At 35.4% G+C, this 20,817-nt stretch overlaps 1 protein-coding gene across 1 annotated transcript in view; it reads left to right on the forward strand.

Moving 5' to 3' along the window:
* Positions 1-20,817, forward strand: part of THSD7B (thrombospondin type 1 domain containing 7B) — a 1,279,053-nt gene that overhangs the window by 1,031,018 nt on the left and 227,218 nt on the right. Inside the window, exon 21 of the mRNA XM_063631314.1 lies at positions 16,162-16,340. Coding sequence (XP_063487384.1) covers positions 16,162-16,340 — 179 coding nt within the window. The remainder of the gene's footprint in view (positions 1-16,161; positions 16,341-20,817) is intronic.

Consider the following 20,817-nt stretch of genomic DNA (forward strand, 5'->3'; position numbering starts at 1 on the left):
TCATTACAGTTCGTCGTCTAAAAAACTTACTGTAATCTTCAGTATTATGTATATTGAAAACACTTTACTTTTTATGTCCATCTTTCTTTTTCTTTTTTAAAGGCTTCTTCTAGGAAAAAATATATTAATACCACCTGTATTCACTCTAGTCCCTTCCCCTCATATCTAAGACTATAATGTCTCAGCAGCTACATTCTGGATTTCTCATTAGTTATATTCCATTCCACTAATATCATTCCATTTAAGTTGCAGTTAATTAACTTGATAAGTTTTGGCATCCTTTTTTGGTTATTGGAGCCATGCCTGAGGACAGTTTGGGGAAAGATACAAACATTTTTAGGGTATGCCATGTGTTAGGCATTCTGCCCAGGACTTTGCTTATGTTATTTTATAACATCTGTTTATCAGAGTAAAACCTCACACAACCCAGTCTTGATATAGTTTCATATTGGAAGCAATTAAATATTTTAAATCTTTTCAGATTCTTGATGTAATACCAAATAGTGCAATGATGAATCACTATGCACAGAGATCTTAAATATACTGTTTTCTCCATTCCAGCCCCACCCAATGTCCACTGCAGGGCTTTGAGCAGAAGAAAATTAACAAAGTTATCTTGAAGGTCATTATCATAGTTTTTTCTGTCCTTATATTTGTACACCTCAAGTTGAACTGAAGAACATTTTCATGTCCACGGGCAATGTTCTCTGTGGAGTGCCTAATCAAACTAATATACTATTAGTCTATTTTTAATTTCAAACAATGAGAAAACACTGAGGTAGTCTCAGGTATTGGGGCCCCAGGATGGATACACAGGGAGCTAAGGAAGCAAAGAGGAACTCCTGTGTCTCAGGAGGAAATGCACAGTGGCTCCTGGTTCTGCCTTCTGCATGGCTCCTCACTGTAGGATTCTGTTGTTCAGGTGACTCTGTGTCTTTGGGTCTCCTGATTCAGCCTAACTTTCCAGTTCCTTCCATGTTTCTACCACTTTCTCTCCATCTCACATTTAAAATTCCCTAAGAGAATCTGAGTTACTGCATGCTCTCATCTCCAGTCCACGCACATCCTCCTGTTATTTTTAATTCAGTTTCATAATTTCCCCTTTCAGTCTGTATCCCCAATCCTATTAGCTTCCCTCATATTAAATTTATAACCTTCCACTTCACTCTGCATCTGTTTATATTAATGTATATGTATTCGTGATGTATACATATAAATAAATATATATATAATTATTTAGCTTGTATTTTAATTTACAGTTATGATATACATATGCGTCTTGTTTATTTCCAATAGATAATGGTAACTGACATTTATTGAGCACTTAAAATATGCTATGTCTTTCTCTAGGTGTTCTCTTTATTAACTAATTTATTCTTGTATGAATAGTATCAGTTAGATATTATTTTTATTCTTGTGTTACAGATAAGGAAATCAAGGAACAGATAAATTAAAGAATTTGCACAAGATTGCACAGCTAAGAACGTCAGAGCCTGTTTTGTCATACACACAATTTGGTTCCAGAGCTTGTCCCCTGTTCTGTGTATTAACTGCCTCTGTTCCTGTTGCTGTTTGTAGATCAGTTTTTATTTGGGGAGCAGTGCATGGTATTCCATCTTTTGCATCTATTTAGCATTTTACATTTATTTCCCATTAGTGATAAATTAGCAAGCCTTCATTCAATTCTTGGCCATTCAACTGATACTGTTATGAACAGTCTTACAACAGCCTCTTGTGCCACAGTATGATTACTAGATGGCTAGTAAAATAGTATGAATATAATTTATAAACAAACCATAAAAAGAAGAACAATAACACAAAAAAATTATACCAAAATGTTAATAGTTGGTAGCCTTTGAATGGTGAGAATGTTTTCTTTCTCCAATTCTTTTCTCTTTTTGCTTCCCATTTCTCATATCTCTACATTTAGAATTGTACTGTTGACAAGCCCCCAGATTTTGAGTCTCAGGTGTGAAATCAAAGCCAAAGCCAAATTTCTACCTGTGTGGCTTGTGTATTGTGTCACTTAAGTTTGCACACACCTAGGTATAGGTTAGTTTTACCTAATTATTTCCAATAGCAGCAAAATGGATATTTGTGCCCTGAAATACCATAGTTGTTTCTACAGTATCTCAGTTTTCTTGAATAACACTTAAAGATTTTATCTCATCTTTTTTCCCAAATCATCTTTTGAGATACTAGAAAGATGAATGCAAAGTACATTCTAATCCCAGATGAAATAATCCCGCACTTTCCTGGATCAGAGCTATACTTCAAATATACACAGCCATAGCCTTGGCAGCCCAAGCTGTGATTTGACAGCTTATGAAATCTTATCAAACGAAAATCCTTACTAATGACATTGTCTCCCACTCCCCCCATGCATTACCGTTATTGTCTAAACAGTCAGTATAAGGAGATGGTCTTGCCTGTGCCCTCACTGCTCCAAGTTCATGTCTAAGGGGATGATGATTGTAGAGAAATTCATATAAAGCTAAGATGATTATGAAGAACAGGAGGCAAAACAAAGGAAGCTCTCTTCAACATGTCCTGAATTGTATCTCCACTTGACAAAATTATTACCAGCTGTTGAGCATGGTGAAGTTACAGAATTTCATGCACCTTTAAAGCAAGAAGAGACATGAAAGCAACAGATTACAGAAGTCCCTATGCCTCATTTCAAAGAGCTCGGACCTTAATATAGGAGCCAGGGAGGGAACACAGGAAGAGGAACGTGATTGGTGAGGGTGGGATGATAAAGATTTCAATGTAACTTTTTATTTAAGGTCTTATGATTTCATCCCCATCAATGCCAGCCTTCAGGCTCTGTGTTCAATAGTTTAAATAATTCTGCTTTAATTAGCAGGGAACTATTGATTGCTGTATACCAAATGTTAATCTTTACCTACTCTGTTTGTTTGACCAGGAAATAGATAAAAATTCACATGAGCACTCTACCCTTTTCTGCATGCCACAGAGGTTTTGGCCTTGAGGAGAAAACATCATTTTGGGGAAGACTTGAGACATTTGATCCTCTTAAATATGGAATTTCTCAAAACAAAACTGTCTTCCCAACTCCCACTCCCATCTCATACACTGAAGATGTTATATTTTCTTTGCTAGAGAATAATACTAGTAGCAGAAATGGCTAACCTCTTGTTCCAGGCCATCTGATCTACAGAGCAATTTGAAGTACATGTAATAATTACCTCCACTTTACAGATAAGAAAATTGAAGATTGGAGAGGTTCAATGACAGGCACAAAGTAACACCACTAGTAGTAAGTGTCCTGGTTGATTTTGAACTTAGGTCTTTAAATTTCTAAGCCCATGTTGTTACCCACCATGACACTATCCCTTTGTAATAGAAACAGCGAATTTTCACCTACTGAGTGCTCACTATGTGGTCAATACTGTTTAATGCTCTCATTTGATTCTCATAATAATCTTATGCAATGGGTACTGTTATTAACCCCATTTGATAGCATTTTCTATAAAGGTCTAGATAGTATATATATTCAACTTTGTCAGCTGTACTGTCTCTGTCACTAGTCACCTCTGCTTGTTGCAGTGTGAAAGCAGTCATAGGCAATGCAGAAATAAATGGGTGTGGCGCTGTCCCAACAAAACTGTATTTACAAAAACAGGTGGAGGCTGGGGTTGACCTGCAATAGTCCCTGTGATGGTTGATAACATTGAAGCTTAGAGGATTTAGGCAGCTCATGTGGAGGTGGGATATAAGCCTAGGTCAGCTAGGTTTGTATCTAAGGCTGCACTGTCATCCATGTGTTACATTCTCTGCTTTATTATAATCTTCACTCCTCTCTCTAGTAGGTTGAGTTTTGTCCCTGCAAAAGATATGTTGAAGTTCTATACCCCAGTACCTGTGCCTGTGAACTTATTTGCAAGTAGTCTTTGCAGATGTAATTAAGTTAAGGAACTTGAGATGAGATCATCCTAGGTTTGGGGTAGGCTGTAAAACCAATTATTAGCATCCTTATAAGAGAAAAGAGAAAGATTTGAGACAGAGAAAGGGGAAACAACTGTGAGAAGATGAAGGCAGAAATTAGAAGTTTGCTGCCAAGCAAGGGGCCACCAGGAGCCACCAGAAACTGGAAAAGGCAAGGATTTTCTCCTATAAACTTTAGAGGGAACACAGCCCTGCTGACACCTTAATGTCAGGCTTCTAGAATGCACCAAAATGAATTAAGCATATATTATGAGAGAGCAATGAGAGATTAATTTTTTCTTGTTTTAAGCTACCAAGTTTCTGCTAATTTGATACAACAGTTCTAGAAAACTAACAAACCCTGTCTTTCTGTTGCTTTTTCTTCAGAGGAATATTTTGGTTGCTTTTGATGCTTTTTTCTGGTTTCAAAAGCCCTCTCTGTGTGAATTAGGATTACCCACAGTCTCTTGAGACTTCTATTAGTATAATTAGAAGATTTCTGGCTATTTAATTTTTGAAGAACATAAAATTAAATAAGTTGAAATGTCTTGACTTCTTTTATTTCTTTATTTCTTCCTTCATCCAAGGTATATCATTAAATAAATAAGTTATCTGTCAATTGCAGACAACAGAAGTCTAAATGTAAATCTCTGGATTAGATAATGCACAATCCGTTAGGAAACAAAATTATTGGTAATGGAACAAATTCTCCATTACCAGAGAGCTGTATAAATCAAAACTGGAAGTTGTATTTAATTTTACACCTTGGTGATAGTTCAAAGGATTTTATAGTAACTTGCAAGGAGTTAATGTACTGTGAATTCATTCTTGTACATTGATTTCTGCATTAGCTGCATGAAAGGTACAGTTCTTTGGCAAATGAAAACTTTTGGAGGTAAATTTTTTTTGTCATGTAATCCATATTCTGATTATAAATCAGAATTTATAATAACTTGTTTCATTGTTCATGATTACAAATCGTTGTCTGGATGACCCCACAGTCCAGCAAATAGAAAAATGGATTCTCATCTCTGAAGCTTACTGTGCAGACATTTTATTACATTATGAACTTTCTTCTGTTCCACAGAGTTCTTTGGAGGAGCTAGGCTCTGAATGAAGAACGCTTCCATCTATCTATCTCTAGCTATTCATGTTCTAGTTATTCGTGATGTCTCTTGTTGCCACGTTTAGGAATTATGTTTGAATGCTGGTGTAGTAATATGTAGAATACTGATAGCAGTGGAAGTTAATCCACCTAATGAACCTTAAAGTTCAGAAACTTTATTTTCATGATCCTCTTCCAAATCATTGCACTTAAATTTGCATTTATAATTTTGTCTTTTTTAAATTTTTAAGGATGCCTTTTTCATTATATAATTTCCAGAACCCACCTGCCTGCTCCAACACTGGCTGGTAGCATAGAGTCTGGCTCCTTCTGAAGATTTCAGACTAGAAAAAGTTTCTGACTCAACTCTTCCTAGATCCCTTCATGTGATGAGTAGGGTGAGCCTGGAGAGGTAGATCTCTGTCTCATCCACCCTCCTCTCCAATAACCATAGCCTCACCTTACCTTTTTTTTTAATTGGACATATGAGTAAGTTTTGGCCTTGTTTCAGTTGGTAAAGAAGTCCTTAGTTTAGGGACTGTAGAGTACTGTGATGGCACATTTCATCTGAAGAGGTCCTGCTATTCAGTTCCAGCCAATTGTTGCTATGCTGGAATGAGAACCCAGGTGTTCCCAGATCATCTGCATTTTCAAGGGAAGTCACAAATGTTTATTTTATGTGAAATCTCCCAATTTTGCACTCCTATCCTCATAAGAAATACACAAATATATAAATAAATAAGCAAATAAGTAAACAGGTAGGCAGTAGGTGAATCTACTGCTCTGGTCCAATATATTTGCTGGATTCAGATCAGAGTTTCTTTAGGAACCCTGGGAGATACAGCAAAAAGAAGAGAAATACTTTTCTTCTAAGCTTATATGTTTCTGAATCCCATGATACACATAGAGACATCTATCTACTCATAAACTGGCTATTGCTCATGCTTAGGATTCATGGTATCAGACCTGTCTTCACAGTTGGGAAATGAAGCTGCTATTTAAAGAGCAGATTCATTGGTCATTTTGAAGGTAGTCGTTTCCATTTATATAGTATATTAGCCATGTGTACATGTCACAACTAGCTAATTATAAGTAATATCCTATCATATTTCATTATACTATTCTCTAACAACATGCATATCATTTTTAATTATATTTAGTGGTCTTTTAGCCTAAGGGCAAAGCATTTGCCACTTCAGAATTTTCAAATTGTCTCTTAATCAGTGCTCTGATCTCATGCTGTCTCTTCTTCATTCTAGTGCCCCAATCAAATTTATACCAGAATTCTTAATCAATTTTCTGAGCCTACCCAGTAGAACCTCCTGCTGTGGTCTCACACCACCCTAGCCAAATTTATACTTCTCCTCAAACAAAAATTATTGTAGAGAATATTTGACTTACAAACATTTGGGGTTCATTCTCATCTTCTTAATTTAATTTGTGGTCTCTCTCCTGCCAAGATTGCCTTCCACATGCCTGTCTATTTATCAAAATTCTGCTACACTGTGAAGGTTATTTATTTTAGGCTAGGCCATGACATATGTAGAGTTGTGCTTTGGGGATATTAATATTGCAGTTGATCAGACATGGAATGGATTAGAAGAAAGAAATTGGAAACCTGCAGCCCAGTTAAGGGGCTATTATAATAGTTCAAGTGAGAGATATTGAGTATCTAGCCTTGGTTGGTAGCAGCAGACTTGGAAAGACAGACATGGAATGAAACAACAATTGATTTACTGACCCAAAGCAGAATCTCTCATTTTGTCAATGTTATCCTAGTCTTTAATTTACATGGAAATGAGCTGGAATGAGAAAAGGCACCCAAATTTGAAAATTATTACCCTATAATTTTTCTACTAAAGTATCTTTACAGAATTATATTTTTTATCAATCACCTGCCCCCAAAAACATAATAATGAAAGAACATTTTTACTCTGCTATATAGCTTTTAGTAGCGGTAAAATGTTAGTATGTCACTTTCATCATATATTAATTATTTTCTACAGAATTCTACTTCTTATATTTTTTGACCCTCACAACATTATAAGAAATTAGAAAGGAGAAGTATTGTTACATTTTTATTTTCACACAAGGAAATTGAACTATGGAGATTTAATATTTTATCCCAGATGACATAAGGTTAGACTTTGATTTATAATCCATATTGTGAGTCCTTTTTTAAATAATAAATTATACATCTTCCCAAAATATATATATATAAGCTCAACTTTTTGCAGTCACATCCTCATTTGATTTGATTTGCCATTCAGACTGTGCTAACTGCTGATATAGCTTAATTGTATTTTCTCAGTACACGATATTCGCAAAATATTCTAAATATTTGTTTCATTGTGTTCTTTACTTCACCCAAAGATGCTTTGTTGTGCCAAGCTTGATCCATCAGGATGGGATCGGTAATGTTGCAGAAACAGACAGAACAGATTACTTCAAAGTCTCGGTGGTTGAAAGCCACAGGGTCTCTCACTATTCATGTCTATCTTGGGTTGGCTGGAGACTGCGCCAAATCCTCATCACTCCAGGACCTGGGCTGATTGAGCAGCCAGCACCTGGAATATTGCTGGTCCTGTGGCATAAGGAAAGAAAGAGTAGGTCAAATTATGCTGCAGCTCTTAAAGCTTCCACCTAGAGGTGACACACTACATTTCTGCTCACATTTTATTGGCTAAAACAAATTATAAGATCACACCAAACTTCAAAGTGTGGTAAAGTGTCCAGGAACAGAACCTGAAATATTTGGAGAATACCCTGATGAATATAAGATATGCTCAGAAATCAGCTTTCATAAATGAGAAAATATAAAGTGCATACAGTATGGTGTAGTTTAAGGTGAAATTCTCTCAAGGTAAGAAGATGTAATGAGAAGACTTCATATGGGCCCTTGGAGTCACAGTTCTAAGAATTACTCGGTAATATTGGGTTATTTAAATCTGTGTGTCTTTATTGTGTTGCAAATGCCAACTTTATTATGTGATTAAAGCATTCAGTCACTTTAATTTTAACAGCGCTTATTTGCAGTAATGGGAAAAATAGCTAGTGTACGTACAGTCCTAATTGAACAGTTCAGATTGTCCTGTGTCTAGTCTCATTTGTCTCTAATATCCTCAATATCATCTAAGGAAAAAAATATCTTTTCTCTGCCTGGAGGAACCTGGCACAAGGGAGTTAATGATGCAAGCTCTGCCTATAAGAACAACCGAGATACCATTTTGATTAAATTGCCTGGACTATTCAATTTCAAAGATCAGTTCTTTATAGGATTTGGCTTGATTAGGTTGACACTGATGCATTTAGTTGTGGCAAGTGAACCAAGTCAAGCCATTAGCCAAATCCTGTGTGTACCAAGATAAATACTTTTCACAAGAATCTCTTAGAAAATTAAAACCATAATATATTCATGTTATCTCAATTTGTTATAGAATTTGTATACATTATTTGTATCATACAACATATGTACTTGATTAACATACCACATTTTTTTCCTCATTTATAAGAATTATCTCTTCCCAAATATGAATTAATTAGATCAAGGGCAGGGTTGATTCTCTGTCTTGTCAATCCTTTACTAAAGAGAACATTCTGGGCCATAGTAATTATTTTTTTCTACTTGATAGTGAACTATCTCAACCAAGTCTGAGTTTGAGTTCCCTTTCTACTTCTGACTATAAAATGAAGTTTCTTCCTAGATGACCTTGAATAGCTCATCTACATCCAAAATACAGTACACCAGTGAATTAGTGAATTATGTTTTAATTAAGGAAACTGGCTGACACCGAAATGATTTTCCTGGTGGCTGTAATATAATTTAATAAGTTATTGTGCTATAAAAAATTGAGTTTTAAGGAATCCAGTAAAACTTTTTTGTAAATTAATTGTTTGAACATTGTGTGACTTCTAAATCAGCTACATTTCAGTTATCTTATCATATTGTGGGTCTAAATGAGATATTTTGTTTGCAATACATTAGCATCATTTATAATATTTAACATTATTTTGTCTATGCTGATGGAGTTTTGTAAAAAACAGTAAGATATTTTCTACCAGTAGACAGTATTTTCAAAACCATCTCTTAATAATTCAGAATTCTAAAAAGAAGAGATAATAACCTAGGCACTTTTTAACTGTCATGTCTCAGGCCTCACAGAGACCTAAACAAGGTTGGAAGCATCTTTATGAGAGCATGCAACTTTTCATGAGTGGTATTTCCAAGAAAATGTATACATTCACCAAGGCAAGCTGGTAACTCTATTGCATTTGATTTACATTTTCACATGCTGATGGATTGAGATTTTAAGTAAGTGTTTAACACTGTCAGTTCCTTTCTTCATAACAATGGCAAAGTATTGATCTAACTTCTCAAATTGTCTTTCTTGTACTAAGGTTAAAATAACTTTTGCAATTTTTCTCCACCTTTCCCAAACAAATATGCCCTTTAAACTGATTTGATTGAAGTCATTGGATACTTTTTAGTATAGTGCATTTTTAGTAGATAAATAGAAAAACAATTGTATTCTCATAGTACTAAAATATATAAGCTAGAAAACTGGATATCCATATGCAGAAGAATGAAACTAGACCTCTATCCCTCACCATTTACAAAAATCAAATCAATTAAAGACTTAAATATAGGACCCAAAACTATAAAACTACTAAAAGAAAACTTTGGGAAAATCCTCCAGGACATTGGTCTGTTCACAGATTTCTTGAATGAGACCTCAAAAGCATAGGCCACAAAGGCAAAAATGGACAAATGGGATCACATCCAGCTAAAAAGTTTTTGCACAGTAAAGGAAACACTCAACAAAATGAAGAGACAATCTACAGAATGAGAGAAAATATTTGCAAACTATTCATTCAATAAGGGATTAATAACCAGAATATATAAGGAACTCCAATAGCAAAAACAAAATAATCCAATTGAAAAATAGGCAAAACATCTGAATAGACATTTTTTAAAAGACATACAAATGGCCAACAGGTATATAAAAAAAAAGCTCAACACCACTAATCATCAGGGGAAATGCAAATCAAAACCACAATGAGATATTATATCACCCCAGTTAAAATGGCTATTATCAAAAAGGTAGAAACTAACAAACTCTAATGAGGATATGGAAAAAGAAGAATGCTCGTACACAGTTGGTAGGAATGCAAATTAGTACAGCCACTATGAAAAACAGTATGGAGATTTCTCAAAAGACTAAAAATAGAACTACCATATGATTCAGCAATTTCACTGCTGGGTATGTAACCAAAAGAAAGGGAATCAATATATCAAAGTATCAGCACTCCAATGTTTATTGCAGCAATAATCACAATAGCCAAGATATGGAATCAACCTAAGTGCCCATCAACAGATGGCTGGATAAAGAAAATATGTATATACACAATGGAATATTATTTATCCATGAAAAGAATGAAATTGACATCCCATCATTTGCAGCAATATGGATGGAAATAGAGGAGATTATGTTACATGAAATAAGCCAGACACAGAAAGACAAATATTATGTGTTCTTACTCATATGTGGGAGATTTGAAAAAAATATGGATCTAATGGAAGTAGTGAAGAGAATGGTGGTTCCAGAGGCTGGAAAGGGTAGTAGGGAAGGAAGGAGAAAGACAGGTTGGTTAATGGGTACAAAGATACAGTTAGGTAGAAAGAATAAGATCTAGCATTCAATAGCACAATAGGGCAACTATAGATAACAATAATTGTTGTACATTTCAAAAAAGTAGAAGAGTTATAATGTTCCCAACACAAAGAAAAGGTACATGTTTGAGGTGATGGATATCCCAGTTACCCTGATTTGATCATTACACATTGCATGCTTGTATCAAAATATCACATGTACCCCATAAATATATACAACTATTATGTATCCATAAAAGTTGAAAAAGGAAAAAACATTAAATAAAGTTTAAAAAGCAGGTTTTTAAATATGGAGAAAATCACAACATGCTATTTTAACTCAAGACTCTCCTGGATCTTAGCTTGTTTAGCATTGAAAAAAAAAAATCTGTTTCCTTTTTGGTACTATGTTTCATTATTCGAGCACAGTGTCAGTAGATAGAACATAAGCTGTCCAGTGAGATGTTGGCTATTATTTTATATAGCAGGAAAATATAAGTAAGTTAATCTAGGTTATTTTCTCAGGATTAATATAATCAATAATTCCTACTTTTATATCCTTCAAAACTAGATCTTAATGGGAGAAAAATGTGTTCATACTTGACTGATGAAGGGAAAAAAATGCACATAAAGTAATATTCTGGGACAGGTTGTATTAATGAGTCCATCTTATTCAGAGAACTGTGCTTACACATACATCCGATATGCTAACTCAAAGGCTTCAGTCTTTGGGGATTAGAAATATAGACTGAAAAGTCCTTTCATTCCAAGTCTCTGGGCTTCAATTCTATTTGGTAGATCATTAAATAAATACCGCTGGTTGTAACATCGATAGAGATAGTATTAATGCATCCTATTCAGTCCATCTCTATCTGTAATAGGATATTTTTTGAGCATCTACTATGTATAATGAATATGGTTTACAAAATTACAAAATTTGGTGTATTCTCTACTGATAATTCTGTAATGACTACTTCACTGCTAATTCTATATGCATACTGATAACTAAAGTATCCCTAGGCCAAGTAATAAGATGGTCCAAGCAATGTATTCTGCCTATAAACTGTAATGTCAAATACTTTTTGGTAGAAAAAACTGTTAGGTTTAGATGTATGAGTGTTGCCATGAAATATTGTGTAGATGGGAACAGAGATTCTGTGGTATATTTTATGGAAATGAGTTTTTTAAACATTAGTGGGACTTCTGTAGTTAGAAATTAGAGTATTTATGTGGCAGGCCAACCTTGTACATAGTCACATTTGATCATATTCTGTTGCCAAAAACTTTAAGTGTTAAGTATGTGGGTAAAACTTATCCTTTCGAGTATGAGATAGGTATAAGAATATGCAAGTATTAATATTCCTCACTATGAATTTTCCTTTGGGGTATACTCTGGCATGAAAATAGTTTTCCTGAAAAATAAATGTCACTGTTGCTTAGTCCTGTTGAATTTCAAAATTATTTTATACTCATTGAATTTATAACCTTGACTTTCATAGAGATCCTCTGGGTTTACTTCTTATCATAGGGAAAGAAAAAAAAAGTATTGCTACAGGCTTGCTAATTAAAATCCTTCAGTATGCAAGTGTAGATGAGAATGATTTAAAATCTCAATTAAAAGGGCATCTACTTCAAAATCTGCTTTAACATAGGGTCTACATAGACATTCAAACATTTAAAGTTTATCTGAAACCTCCTGGAATTTCAGATTTGCATATGTGAAGTATGCATGCCATGAGAGTTAATCTCACCTAATTTCTAGTTTTCCTCTTTTTATTTGGTAGCAAATGAAAGCATTTTGTGACTCAGTTTCTCTGTAAAATTAAGTAATGTTGTGGCTTCTTTTTAATCCTTTATTTAGCTTTTACTGTGTATCGAATAGTGAATTAGTAATCAAAACTCCTTAGAAATGACTGTAAAATTAAAATTATGTTAGAGGATTAGTCTTTTAGGAGTGTCCATTGGAGCGTTTTTTTTTTTCAATTCCAGAAGGATCTTTTCTGATGACTCTTAGATTTTCGTGTATTCTCTCTTGTCAATGAGTAGTATTAGGGGAATTTAAATTCATTCTAATATTAATCTGAAAGAAATACAAATATGAAATGGAGAGAGAGAGGGAGAAAGAAAGAAAGAGAAAGAGAAAGAATCAAGGAAACAAGGTTCTGAAAGAGTCTGTAGACCAGGGGAGAAATCAGGTGGAAATGAAGAATGTTCCTTATATAGGAAAATGGACACCTTTTTCATGTTAACATGAAGAGAGAAGAAAAAATATGGGAATGCATACAGACACATTCATAGGAAACTGAAGAGTCTCGTCCATTTCTTGCTATTTTTTTCTGTGAAGGAAGATGTGAGGAAGATGTGAGGTCTTAAAAGTTTGAAAATAGGTGGAAGTTTGAAAGAGCTGTCTGTGGAATCAGAGTGAGAAGAAAACTCAGAAGAATGACCAAGCAGTGTGAGAAACTGGTTGAAGATACAGTATGTATTAAAGTGTCTCCAGTGTGGTATCACCATTTTCTTCGTCTCTGCTTGGCAGCCCTGTTTTAAGAACAGAAAAGGAAGACAATTGGACCAAACTAAGTCTGAAGTTTTTCCAGCCTGGGATGGCAGAACACTGGGACAAGGCCATCACCCAAATTGGCGAGAGAGTGGTTAAAGTAATGAAGCGGGGAGGCTAAGCCAGTTAGGAAAATAACTCATTTTTGCACGAGCAAAGGCTCGTGGAGAAGATGGAGTAGTCTGTGTAGACACAATTTAAGATAGAAGAGACGGGAGGGTGGGAGGAACAGTAAGTTTGGTAGGCAGTCCTCAGAATCATCTGAATGTGTTTAAAAACTACCCTTTCCTGGCCGGGCGCGGTGGCTCACGCCTGTAATCCCAGCACTTTGGGAGGCGGAGGCGGGCAGATCACGAGGTCAGGAGATTGACACCACGGTGAAACCCCGTCTCTACTAAAAATACAAAAAAAATTAGCCGGGAGCAGTGGCAGGCGCGTCGTCCCAGCTACTCAGCTACTCGGGAGGCTGAGGCCGGAGAATGGTGTGAACCCGGGAGGCAGAGCTTGCAGTGAGCCAAGATCGCACCACTGCACTCCAGCCTGGGCGACAGAGCGAGACTCCATCTCAAAACAACAACAACAACAACAACAACAACAACAACTACCCTTTCCTGGCTCCCATCCTCTGAGAATCAGGTAGCATTGGTCTATGGTTTGTCCTGGGGAATGGACTTAGATTTTACAGACAAGGTTGAAAACCATTGTTTAGAGTCTTTTATAAAGAATTTTTGTTTGTTTTTTGTTTGTTTGTTTTATTCTTGTAAAGTGTGTTGACATTTTATTATAAAGGCAATGGGGAGTTAGCAGAGGTTTCAAAAAAGGAGTAATAAAAGTTATTTTGTATTTTAGAAAATGATCTTTTTTTTTTCTCCTCAAAGTAATGGACAGATACCAAAACAGAACAATTAAGAAAAAGAAAGGCAGACTTGTGGAGAGAATATGGCAGTATTCTGGGCCAGAAATGGTGAGATCTTGAACTAGGGCCTGACAAAGGAGTTGTGGAATAGGGGACTTATTTATTTGTTTTAATATAAGGATTTGTGACACATTTTAATGTTTGCGTAGAATGATGGAGGAGAGTCTAAGATAACTGGAGATATTTATTTTGGATAACTTCTTAGCTTTTCCATTGTTGCATAAAAAAATACCACAGACTTCACATCTCAAAACAACCTTTATTATCTCACAGTTTGCATGGGGTGGAAATTCAGACACAGCTCTGGATTCTCTGCTTAAGGGCTTTACTTGGTTAAAACCAAGGTGTGGGCTAGGGTTGAGATCTCAGCAGAGGCTTGGCTGGGGAAAGCTCTTCTTCTGAACTCCCTCATGTTTTTGGCAGAATTTATCCCCATGCACCTGTGGGCCTGAAGGCCCTGTATTCTGCTAGCTGACAGCAAGGGGCTGCCCTCAGATTCTAGAGGCTGCTTGCAGTTTCCTGTCATGTGACCATGCAATCAACATTTCATAGCATGGCTATTTTCTTTTCCAAGGCCAGCAGGAGAATCTCTCTCTCTCTACACAAAAGAACCCAGTCCTCTTTTAAGGCTTTTCACCCAATTAAGCCAGGCCCACCCAGTATATCTCAAACTGATTAACTGATATGGCATATTAATCATATCTGTAAATTCCCTTCACCTTTGCCATATACCATAACCTAATAATGGGAGGGACATTCTGTCACATATACAGTTCCTTCCCACACTCAAGCAGAAGAGATTATACAGGCATGTACAACAGGATACAGGAATCAGATGATGTTGCAGTTAATTGGGATAGGAACACAAGAGAAGCATAATTTTTTAGGAAATTAATGGCCTCAGTTTTAGACATGTTGAATTTTCAGTAAATTGGGCATCAAATTAGAGTGGTTCAGTAGATGGTACAGAATTTAGTGTAGAGATCTGCATTAGAAGTATATATTTGGTAATGATTATTAGAGGTGATAGTTAAAACAGTGAGATTATCCAGAGAAAGACTGTTGCAAAAAGCGGGCTGAAGACACAAGCAAGGCCAGGTAGAGCTAGAACTTCTAAAGCTGTACTTCAACCCACATCTATTGATTTCAGTGCAGTATCCCATTATACAACTTTTTGCTATTCTTCTACTGTCTTCTTTCAATAATATTCCACTCTTCCTAATCTGTGGTCCACTGTCTGTCCTCTTCCCATCCCAAGTCACATTACAGAATCAACATCTTTTTAAGTGAAAGCCTTGCAGATCACAGACCCTTAAGAAGGATGGAATCTTTTTTTTTTTTGAGGCGGAGTCTCACTCTGTCGCCCAGGCTCGAGTGCAGTGGCACGATCTCGGCTCACTGCAAGCTCCGCCTCCCGGGTTCATGCCATTCTCCTGCCTCAGCCTCTCCGAGTAGCTGGGACCACAGGCGCCTGCCACCACGCCCGGCTAATTTTTTGTATTTTTAGTAGAGACGGAGTTTCACCGTGATCTCGATCTCCTGACCTCGTGATCCGCCCGCCTCGGCCTCCCAAAGTGCTGGGATTACAAGCGTGAGCCACCGCGCCCGGCCGGATGGAATCTTTTATAATCCCTCTTCTAGACAGTGAATCGTAGGAGGGAAACACAAGGCCTAGGGAGGGGAGATGAGACCATCTTTAGCCCTGAGCTACCTCATTCCTTCTTATGAGAAACCAGAACTAACCGTGTACTTTTTCCTGTTCCTTTCATCCCAAAATTGCCTACAAAGTAAACAGAGTGGCACAAATTTGAATGCAATTGTCATATTTATTTCTTAAAATTTTGGTCTGTTTACCTGAGAACAAAATTATTGAAGCCACTACAGCAATATTGTTGAAAAATCCAAACTGTAATCATGGAAATAGAAAGTGAATTTGATCAGTACATTTTAATCAGACTTTCTTCTCTTAAATCTTTTTCTGTCAGGTTACATTCAAGAAAAATGTGTCATTCCCTGCCCATTTGATTGCAAGTTAAGCGATTGGTCTAGTTGGGGGTCTTGCAGTTCATCTTGTGGAATTGGAGTGAGAATTCGATCCAAATGGCTAAAAGAAAAACCTTACAATGGAGGACGACCATGTCCCAAACTGGATCTCAAGAATCAGGTAAAGTGCATGAAGCAACAAATAAAAAGCTAAAAAAGCTATCCTCATTATTATTTCCCATTGAAACTGAAGTCATTCTCTTATTACAAGGAGCTCATGAAAAGTTACCACAATCTCAGAAGAAGGATTAAGAGGGCCAAAATTAAAATAACAGAATTAGTAATTGAAGCTTTGCTCACTCCTGGATAATGCTGAGACAAACTTGGTATCCTTAGTAGTAATAATATTTGTAAAATCAAATCAAATTGATTTTAAAATAATCTTAAGCTATAATTTTGATATTTTAAAAGTTGGATATATATGTATATATGTATGTCTAAGTATATGCATATATATTTAAATATAAGTAATAATGTTGGGAGAGTATCACTTATGTCATGGCAATATGATTAGTGGTCTTATCCATCAAGTCCAAAAATGGTGTTCTATTTTTCTTTGACCTAAGACTTTATCCTAATGTTTTTCATTCTCAATCTTGCCAAATCTTCCACAACTCTATAAATCTCTTTTGAACTACTTCTCTACCTGCTTTCTCAAAAATCATAGATATTTTCATAAATAAAACCATGATAGATCCCTTTCCATATACATGTCTAATAAAATTGCCATCCTAAGCAATCAAAGTTGATTAGAGTATTTCAGTTGGCTTTGTATATATAACAGAGTCTAAGATTTCGTTAGGAATTATAATAAAGAACTCAAATTTCTCCTATGATTGTGTACTGATTATTAGATTAGGACTGATATAACATTAATCAGTTGACTAGGTTGAGTACAAGATGATTTTGATTAAAAGTTTTTTTATTTTTAGACAGGTGAAGTGAGTCTCATATGAGTTGGTAGAGCCTCTGTAATTGGGAAACTTAACAGAATAGCTACACATGCTTCTATTACTAATTCTAGTATATGAATTTCTATCCTCTCACTTCCATTCAGCCTCTATACATGCTGTTTAATGTAAGGAAAATCTCATATGTCTTTTCTTAATTAATTTTAATAGCATGTTTAGTACTACTCAGACTGGAATATCATGTGTCAATTCAAGACCAATCTCTTTAGCTATTTTTTTCCTAAGTTTTTATAAAAGACATGTAACTCACTGAAATTAAAAGAAATTATTTCAACAAGATATGTTGAAGTTCTAAGATAGAGCACAGTTATTATGCTAGTCTTTATTTTTAAGGTTTTGTGGTAAAATAATGACCATAGTTTAAGATTTGAACCTTTTAGGGAAAACAAAGCAGAGGATTATAAAATCAACATAAAGGTTGAAAAAAAAAAACCTCACAAAATTTTGGTGACAGGAAGAGTAAAATATGATTAATGAAAACAGGAGGGAAATAATTAAAGCAGAGATAGTCTGAAGAGATAAGCCTTACAAAGAAAGAAATAATGCAGGTTTATGTTCAGGAGAGACACTTTTAGGGAAATACTCTGTATGAAGACTATTTGCCCATCCCTGGGGGAATTTTCTGGGCATTTAAAATGAAAAGAACTACTAAGCACTTATAGTTATAAATAATATATGATAATTCTTTTTATATCTTCTTCAAAACCATCAATGAAAGCTAAGCATTTATAACACTAGTGTTAAACACTCATTTTAATATGCTAATTTTATGAACTAGGAAATTATCAAGGGAATAAAAGGATTTTATTTAACTCTGACTTTAAGACTTTATTCTCAGTATGTGAAGGCAAATGTAGAGACATGTCTGTAACAGTTGAGAGTAAGAATTTTATGAAGGGATGACACGACAATATTTGGGTGCCTGTTGTGACTTAAAGGAAACTTGTTCTAAACAATTCATCAACATATAGCACTTATACCCTTGGGAAGTTGTACAAACTAGAAATTAAATCAAAGTTCAAGAATAATTACATAAATTCAATAAGTGAAGGTAGGTCTGTCTGTAGAGGGTATTTCTAACTTTTGAGTTCCAGAAGGGAATTGCAGCCTTCCAAAGACATTTTCTTTTTGGTTTTTCTGGATGCTCAAAAAAGAATCCTGTGTAATGATCATAAATAGAATTTAGTTTGGCTTTTATTTTGTTATAAAGAGATTTCAGATATCAAGTATGTATACGGCTAAATTAAGAACCTCACCCCAATCCACACGTTATATCTTAAAAAAAGTTTATTTATTGTAAATTGACAATATGGGGGGTTCAAAATGATGTGTAATTTATGAATACAGTGTGGAAAAATTAAATCAGGCTAGTTAACATATCCATTACCTCAAATACATTTTTTCTCTGCTGAGAACATTTGAAATTTACTGTTTTTTTGATTTTTTTTTTGAGACAGAGTCTCACTCTGTCTCCCAGGCTGGAGTGCAGTGGCATGACCTCAGCTCACTGCAAGCTGTGCCTCCTGGGGTTCACGCCATTCTCCTGCCTCAACCTCCCAAGTAGCTGGGACTACAGGCATCCGCCACCACGCCCGGCTACTTTTTTGTATGTTTAGTAGAGACAAGGTTTCACTGTGTTAGCCAGGATGGTCTCAATCTCCTGACCTCATGCTCTGCCCACCTCGGCCTCCCAAAGTGCTGGGATTACAGGTGTGAGCCACAGCACCTGGCTTGAAACTTACTTTCTTAGCAATTTTGAAATGTACAATACACTATTATTAACTACATTTACCGTGCTATGCAATATATCTCAATTGAAAATAAAATGTATTCCTCCTGAGATTTTGTGCCCTTTGAGCATCATCCTCCCCTTCCCTCCACTTCCAGCCTCTGATAACCACCATTCTACTCAGTGTTTCTATGAACTTGATAGTTTTGGATTCCACATGTAACTGAAAACATGCAGTATTTTTCTTTTTGTCCCTGGATTATTTCACTTATCATAAGGTTTTCCAGTTGCATCCATGTAGTCTCAAATGGCAGGGTTTCTTTCTTTTTAAAGTTGAATAGTATCCCATTGTGTATCTATATCACATTTTCTTCATCCACTCATCTGTTGATGTACACTTAGGTTGATTCCATAACTTGGCTGTTGTAAATAGTGCTGTAATGAGTATGGGAGTGCAGACATCTCTTCAACATACTGATTTCAAATTTTTGGAGTAAATGCCCAGCAATGGGATTGCTGGATAATATAATGCTATTTTTAGTTTTTTGCGGAAGTGCCATATAATTTTCCATAATGGCTTTACTAGTTTACATTTTCACCAAATGTGTATAAGGAATCACTCTTCTCCACACATACTTTATATCTTACCATGAGTTAATCGATCAGGACAATAAGTAATAAGTCCTCTCTCTCACTCATAAGTTTTTGAATGGCAAGGGCAAATAATATAGTGAAAAATTCTAAATTTAAAAGAAATTACCTTCAGAGCCATTCTATCTATCTATCTATCTATCTATCTATCTATCTATCTATCTATCATCTATCTATCTATCTATGTGTGTGTGTAAGTATGTTTGTGGAAAGATCTCTTTGGTGACTTCATTATATATTTGTTCTTATATATAGTAGAATCCCATGTGTATGTTATACTGTACATAGAGCTTTGTTTGATGTTATTCATATTTTCTTAATTCATTTGACAATAAATTGGGTTGTCAGCAATTTTCATTTTTAAAAAATATTCTCCAGCTTCTATTATTTATGGCAATTCTTTAGAGGAGGCCACTATTTGTTTCTTTAGTCTAGGCATATGGTATATTTAGAGTTATACTTACTAAGCCTTTTTTATAAAGTTCAATTTTACTGCTAGCTTTAGGTTATTCGTCTCCTGTCCAATTTGCTTCAGTTTTCGATTTACTTTCCTATTTTTGGAACCAGATTAATACGCTATTGCATTTTTACCCATAAGTAAGAGCTTTAAAAAAAGTAACCAAATTATAACATTAAGAGAGGAACACATCTTTACTATTTGGGCATGAGGAGGATACATTGTGTGTCAGATTGAACCTAACATACTGTTCATAAAAATATTGAATTTTGATGTGTGTATGTGTTTATGTAAGTGTCAGTATACCTGCATATACTTATTCATTCTCCTCCACTGCTTCTCTTTAGAATATGAGGTCTTTTTGAGGGCAAGGCCTGTCTTTCTACTTTCGCAACTCATTCCAGTCCCTGTACATTATCTTGTGGGTTGTCAAATTGTATTCACTGGAAGCCTCACTTGAAAAGGTAGCCTTCTCTCTGGATGAGTGGTGCCTAGTTCCACAGAAATAAACAAATATATTAGAACTCTGGTCTCTTATGCTGTAATTTGTCATTAGAATTCTCAAAAATGTGAGCTCTTCTAGAGGAAAGAGATCAGAATCCCCAAATTATTATTGCCCAAAGAGTCTTTCAAAATTTTCCTGGAACATCTTGGGTGTTTCATTCCCCGTCGCAATCTAACACAACAATATAAATGGGAAGGTTGCTATTATATACACATGCTCCTCATAAGTTGCTCTGAATCTGTTAGTGAAATTAATATTTATCATCTTTCATCAAAGCCTCCTTTT

This window comes from Symphalangus syndactylus, chromosome 22 (assembly GCF_028878055.3).
Source record: "Symphalangus syndactylus isolate Jambi chromosome 22, NHGRI_mSymSyn1-v2.1_pri, whole genome shotgun sequence".
Lineage (NCBI taxonomy): Eukaryota > Metazoa > Chordata > Mammalia > Primates > Hylobatidae > Symphalangus > Symphalangus syndactylus.